Genomic DNA, 7,466 nt, shown 5'->3' with positions numbered 1-7,466 from the left:
ACGGTAACCCGTCTTTCAGTAATGATCTATTCGAAAATTAGAGTCTTTTAATCTTCCCAATTTTATGAGAAGCAGCTAACTGGGCCTTGAATTTTTCGAATCATTATGATTTTTCACAAAATATCGACATAAAATTGTGAGCAATTAAATATTACAGGTTTATTTATATTATCTTATCATGCAGTTTTACATCGCCAGGAAAGTCTGCGACATGCCACTGCATAAAAAAAAACTGTTGTATATCTTAAAATAATGCCCTCGCTGGAAATGTTATTTCTCACCTCTGGAAAATAATGGGTAAATATCATTAGGCATATGCCAAAATCTATTACATCATGATTATCTCCGTGTTTCCCTACTGATATAGATTATGGAATAATTGCAATATCTTTCATAAAATTACTGGTTTATAACAGTAAACATGAAACGGTATGTACATGTACAACTTACAAAAGTAACAAGGTCTTGTCACCAAATCCACTTCAACTTGGTTTGCAAAATTGTGTTATGAACAAACATTTGCATTTTTAAAAAACGTTTTTCACTGAGTACGTTGTTCAAGACTAAACCATAAGCACAAACAGCATGAACATCATTACTTAAAATTGCATTTGGTGCTAACAGTTTAAAACTGAGATGACGCATAAATTATTCAAATTACTATGAGATGAAATGTTGCAAATTGAGACTTCATACTAATTACTTTCTGCAAATTATCAAATTCTGCTAAAACGAAGTATTTTGCTGAAACTTTGTCCAAGCTTTTACAAATTCCCAGTCCAAGACATTTAACCAGTACTGAATTCATTTTACATAAAAACCTTAGCACTTGGATAGGGTAAAAATGTTTTGTCAGCACCTCATATACCATGCAAATTCACAGCAACAGTACTTGCAGTCAAGTCAATGGTACTTGCTTTCATGAATTCTGGAATCGTGAAACTTTGCTAAAACGGCAATAAGTAAAAGAATACTTGCACTATGACATTACTGTTGCCTCATCAGGTGAAAGTAAATCCTTTTCCTTGGACCCAGATTTGACAGCATCCGCTGTAACTGCGGCACCGTTTTCAAGTCCAGTAAAGATTAATTTAAATCGATGATAGACCTTGTCTGATTTGTCCATGATTTTCTGGCTGGCTTTGTAACGTCTTATCTTCTTAACAGTTGATACAAGTGATTGGCACTTTTTCAGTAAAGCAGCTGTGACTGGCATCTTGTCTATGTTATCCAGAGCCAATAAAGCTTTCTGTATATCTGGATTTTCTATAGTTAGGGCAGCCTTTAACTGCTTCTCATACAATTCCATTTTGCGATGCATGTTGGTGGGAGCTTCGTCTGCTACATGATTATCACTTTTAACCTCGGACTCTATGAAGTAAGATCCATACTTCTCGCTTGGATACTCGTCGTCTTCATTATCATGATCAACAGGGATATGACTTTTTTCAGAAGATAACTTCCTTTTCTTCTCTTTTTCTGAAGTTGGTTTTCGGTTCTTTGAGTCTTCTTTCACCTTTTTTTTCTCTTTATGGTGCGACTTTGACTTTCCTTTTTTTCCATGTTTGAATTTGTCACGCTTTGGATTTGATTCTGTTAGTTTGGCATCAGTAGCAAGATTCTCTTTATGTTTACGTTCCACTTCTTTTTCAATATCTTTCATTTTCTGAGCGTCAAGCTCCAAGCGACGAGCTTGCTCTTTAGCTTGCTTTTTCTTCCTCTCGGCATCTTTACGCTTCCAAGATGACACTTTGTCTTCTTCACTGTCACTGTCAGAGCTGCTGCTTATGGAAACAAAAGCTTTTTTTGTTGGCCTTTCCTTTTTAACCCGTGGCCTTTTTGGTGCTCTTGACTTCTTCTCAGCTGTGGGTGCAATAGTTTTGGAATGTTTTCGTTTTTTAGGAGCTGGTTCCTCAAAGCTTACTGATTCGTCACTTTCAGAAGCATCACTTTCTTCATCATTGGACTTCGGAGTTTCCTTCTTGTGATCTTTTCTAGATGGTTTTGCTTGTTTTTCAGAGACAACATATTCATCCTCACTGCTTTCTCCCTCAGCAGAACTCTCTTTGTCATCTTCTTCTGCATCGAAATCGTCACCATCTGATGAGCCACCAGAATCAACAGGTTTGATTGGTTTTTCATAAGATGTTTTATTTTGAGGTTCCTCATCTGAAATGTCATCATCATCACTACTCTGCTCAGCTGCCCTTTGCTCAGCTAGTTTCGAACCATTGCCCCGAAACATGACAGTTGGATCATTTTCAACCTCCCACAACCCATCATTGTAAAAAGGCCTTGAGCGCGGATGTCCATATTTTTCCTTGTACTCTTCATATGGATAGATCTCTTTTGCAGAGAGAAAACCTGTTTCGTGAGTGCCAAAAAAGAATATAGGGTATTTGTTGGCAGGTGGTTTTACTGCTCCTTCTGGCAGATCGTCTATGCGAGCTGGCCAGTGTGGATAACCTTTCATTTTTGCAAAAATTAAGTCTCCAGGATTGTACTGGGCATTTGATTTTGCTTGCTTTTTTGGCATGATTTAAAAAAAGCCAAAGTTGCAGAACAATGTCAACAAAACGAAAAAAGGTAAGAATCATAAAACCTGCAAAACAAATGATGAAATTAGTTGAAGTATGAAAGAAATAGCACAATAATGAAAATGCACTGTCATTGCAATGCAAGTTTTTAATGGTTATACAGATTGATGTAATTTAATTTCATACAAACCATATTTAAAAACCATTGTGTTGTTCAATTTTAGCAAATGGTACCATGAGCTCAACATAGAATTACATTGCATGTGATATATGTATACAGCATCATGATTCCAAAATTGTTACCGATAGCAAAAAATACAATTCACATTCTTCAAATTTCAAAGTTTAAAACTCTAATCACAGTAAAGTTGGGTATTATGCCCTTTCTTAGATTTCTTCAATTTTTTTTTACAAAAATGCACGTTTTGTTGTTTAAAATCGTCAGTCTATGATTGAGAAACTGACAGACTTAAGTAAATTGCAAACTTATGTATTTGTAAAGAAAAAAACTGATTTAAGAAACTATAAACCTCAACAAATCTTTGAATACCAATGCATAAAAACCGCATGATTTTGCTGATTTTCAATACGGATTAATAATCTCATCACTAAAACTGCATTAAAAAGATCATAAACAGGGTTTTGTCTTTATCATTCAAAAGCAAAATTAGGATTGTTTTGTAGTGACACATTGCAAGGAAAGAATGAAAGCAGCCCATTGAAATGGTACAAAATACTTGGAAATGAGCATGCCGTCAGATGGCAAAACACTATCACAGCAGTTTAGTTGTTTCTCCTAGCATATAATTGACCTCACCATCAGATGGGTCCCGACAGACTACCCTCAAAGACAGCCTGATGAAACCTTTGCAGAATTTAGTATTTAAGGTCCAGACCAGCTGGGGTTCAACAAACACGAAATCAAAGATTTATGAAGAATTTATAAAGTCACAAAACAATAGATGAACGACTGCCATCTCCCATCTTATATATACATAGGTAAGATGCGATGTGCTGCGAGCTACGATGGTCAAATTTAAACCTGCTCCTTCTGTACGGAATGGGGGCATTAGTACAAGGAGTGCCACCCCAACAGATTACAAGCGAAAACCAATAACCCAGATGGCAGAGAGCATACAACAGGCGCACCGGAGCAACTGATTTCATCCAGGACGAACTAACACACCCTTCCAAGGGAATTCATGAAGCAGTTTCGAATGTCGGAAACAAAGCTGAAGCTTGAAATTGTTATGTTAATAACTGCAATAATGATGACCGAAGCTTGACAAGCATAAAGATATTACTTGTGTGAATAACGAAGTTGATTAGGGTCTTTATCTCTATCGAACAAATTACACGGAGTGGTAAGACAAATGTTAATGTAAAAGTCACAAGCTTTACGTCGAGAAGGCAACTTATATGAGTTACGTCTGTCCGAAGAACGAGTCATTAGCTGCAACGACATCAGTCAGTGGTGGTGGCACAGGCTTGTCTTCAACCCGAGTTTGCGTTGACTTTATATAAACTGTGTGACTGGAAAACGTGAGCGTGTACGTTGTCGTTATTTGTGGTGAAGGTTTGTGTCGGTGTTGACGCTGCTTACTACTAATGAGTTCGACCTTCGGCGAAGGTTCTGTGTCAAACTGACAATAGCAAGTTGTCTTGTACCACTTGAAGGACTTTCTGCATTTTATAGCCAACTTTCCGAATGTTCAATGGTAATAGCATACCTTCGACATATGTTGATGCTTGTAGGAGAGGTGTCATGTGAACTCAAGTTAACTTCACATGTTCCTTTATTCCTCTGGCCCTATGGCTGCACAGAGAAATGAGGCGACTTGGTCACAGATGGCTGAGTACGACATTGTTTGCATTTCCTGCAACCTCCCTGATTGGCATGGTTGCGCGACACTTTGTGCTCCAGGCCAATACAACGTTGGGTTAAAGCTTCAAAATGCACATCCAGCTTCGAGATTTGTTCCTGCAAAACTTGAACCACGGAAGAGGTATAGGTGAAGTTTGGAATCGAAGAGATCGATGTTGTGCTTGTCATGCCAACACAATGAGAAAATGGCATGTAGTTCATGTTGACTTGACTGGTTTTGCGGTTGTCACCAGTGCAACTTATCGGAGAGATTTGATACATGTGAAGCCACCATCTTTAGTAACTCCGATAAATCAGACTCTTGAAGGGTCGTGTTCATCGCAGCTTCACAAGCGGCTACAATACTAATCTGACGCGATACAGAAATATGACTCAAATCAAACCGTCATTTATTCAACGATGCAAGAGTCAGAATGTTCTGTAGAAGCTTGGGTTCTTTATAGAATCTGTGAGTATGAAAAGTGCGCATACCGCAAACACGACACTGATTACAAAACAAAGGTGGCACTATACTCCACAAACTAATGAAGACTTTGAAAAGAACTGTCACTTTTATTTGAAAAATTGCGTTTATTTTAATTCGCAGCCTAGCTTCATTATTTAATCATGTGAAATGAGAGTTTGAGTCAGAGGGGATAAGTGAAAATTAGCCTACATTTCAATTCACAGACTAGCCTAATTGCTGTTCGTCGTACTCATATTTTCCTACTTCGGTAAACAGTGGCTGGTAAAATAAGTGTCTACCACCGCCGTTTACCCAACTAAGAAAATACTGATTGTGTAACCGGCTAGCCATTTACCGAAGTAGCTCCGAATTCAGTAAACGGTAGTCGATAAAATACACACTGCCTAAGATTATATACTATTCAAGCAACCCTCTGAGTGAAGTTAATTTAAATTATTAGGTGGCTATTTATTTTATTTTGCAAACTGAAGTGTGCAGGAAGTTTACTTAAAATTTATCTGTGGTGTGCAGCTAACACGAAATACAGACGTATTTTATGGCAGCTGCAGCGTACAATACAGTGTCCAGAAACAAACTCTAACTTGAAGTTTCGCTCAGCCACACTAGAGATTTCCTAAAAATCACGCAATGTAACGAGACTCTAACCATATCCCAGAATATACCGCGTAGGCCTACATGTCACGCCTACGGCTTGCCTCCACTTTTTTTAGCCTTTAGTCGGTACCGAAAACGTACCGCGGTAAAGTTATTCGCTACCCACCTCTGTTACTGTTAGGGAGGTTTACACTTTCCAGCAAATATTGGCGCCGCCAACATTTCGTGCATAGACAACAATTAATCTTTTGTAAATTTTATAGTGGCGTGAAGTTTTTCAGCGTTTTACTTGCAAGAGAAGTTATGTTTTTGTTACCATTAAGTTATTTCACCCGATTAGTTAAGGACTTGCGCATAGGAAAGGTTGTGACGGTTCCGTCACGAGTCACGAGTTTTTTGGAAATGCTGGAATTTTATTTTGGTATCTTGCAATTCAGTTGATTATCAAACTTAAATTCTCCTTGATGACGTTCAGATAAATTACCTCGCTTGAACTGGTGTGCAATATATATACTGTTGTAATGTTTACAGTCCTTCCTTTTTTACCCTTTTTCACTTGTTACCAAGCGCAATTTAACATTCAGTAAGCTTTGCCTGAAGGTGAAAACCTTTTGTGTCTGATAATAAATAAAAATGGGAACTTTATCATTTAGTAATAAGTATAGACAGAATTTAAGCAACTAAAAAGCATAGTCACACCGTTTGATAAATGAGAACTCATACTATCGAGTCAGAAGTAAAATAAGTTATCAATCATCAATCGTTCTCGCTCATCCTGTAACAACAGCCGCCAGCATACCCGGTCTTTATGGCGAATATGTTTGTTGTGTAATACTTCACACGAGTAATACAGTCACGAATTAATGTTTGTCATAAGGTAAAAGGTAACGCATAGATTAGCCATTCGTATAAGGTTACGGAAATATTTTAATCTCTTGTGGTAATTGAGCTAACGCTAATTGTATGTCGAATGGGTAATGCTATTGTGTCGCTTTTGCTAGCCAGTTTGCTTGTACAGTAGTATAGGACAGGTATACCGTTATTTGGGTTAAGCCAGCAACAGTTACAGGCCTGAAATGTTTGAGAAAATTATGAGTTTATCTGATAAAATGCAAGTCATTCCTAGAACAATTGCTAATCAGCAATAATCACGCCTTGAGATGAGGTTCGTTAGTATCGAGGAATAGCCGTAAACGTCATCAAACTCACCGTTCATCTCGCTCGACTAAACGATTGACAGAAGCCACCATACCGGCGAGTGACAGTGACGGATGATGATACGGTTATACGTCCAGTAACGCAGTACACATCATTAACTGTCTTAAGACAATCAAGGCGTTAAAGTAACTAAATTGATTAATTTGAAGAGCAGGCTTATCTTATGTTAACTTAATTTACCAGTTGAATTATCTGACTCTATTGTTGCGTGCGGTTAGAATACTCTAACCTTTTGTCAGCCGAAAGGTTTTAATACTACAATAGAAATAGTTTACAAGAAATGATTTTATTGTAGGTGCTTTACACTTTATCAATGTTAGAAATAACCAAGAGTATAAGTAATACTACGGTTTATAAGATGTCTAATACGGGATCACGACATATGGCCGTGAACAAACTCGCCGGCGACAACTGGTTGTGGACAACTGACCGGCAACAAATTGGCCGGCGATCAAATTAACCGGCGACAAATTGGCCGTCAAAAGGTCAAAATTCTAATTCACTATCTAGTCGCTATCTAGTCACTATCCAATTTAGTATGTGTATTGCAGTCAAGGTTGCCACTCGTAGAGTTTTTTGGCCCCTTGTAGGGTGTAGGGTAACCCTACGGGTTTTTCACCTTTATTCATAGATTTCCTATTGTTACATGCATTTTCCCGGTCTAGACGAGTTGTTTGATGAGATTATGAAACAATGTGTTGTAGCCTATCTCATGTAGTAACAATGGACTCATTGCAATAACAATGGACACTTTAGTTAAGTAAAT

At 37.8% G+C, this 7,466-nt stretch overlaps 1 protein-coding gene across 1 annotated transcript; it reads right to left on the bottom strand.

The window, feature by feature from the left end:
• Positions 1-389: 389 nt before the first annotated feature.
• On the bottom strand, positions 390-2,630 carry LOC143460144 (uncharacterized). The gene has a single exon (XM_076957544.1). It carries the CDS (start codon positions 2,534-2,536, stop codon positions 980-982), a length of 1,557 nt encoding a protein of 518 aa, XP_076813659.1. The 5' UTR covers positions 2,537-2,630; the 3' UTR covers positions 390-979.
• Positions 2,631-7,466: the final 4,836 nt, after the last annotated feature.

The sequence above is a fragment of the Clavelina lepadiformis genome, chromosome 5 (genome assembly GCF_947623445.1).
Source record: "Clavelina lepadiformis chromosome 5, kaClaLepa1.1, whole genome shotgun sequence".
NCBI classification, from domain to species: Eukaryota; Metazoa; Chordata; class Ascidiacea; order Aplousobranchia; family Clavelinidae; genus Clavelina; species Clavelina lepadiformis.
This window is presented reverse-complemented; position numbering and strand designations above follow the sequence as displayed.

What these genes read in the sequence shown, in the direction of transcription:
- LOC143460144 (XM_076957544.1), bottom strand. Translation starts at nt 2,536, where the DNA reads ATGCCAAAAAAGCAAGCAAAATCAAATGCCCAGTACAATCCTGGAGAC.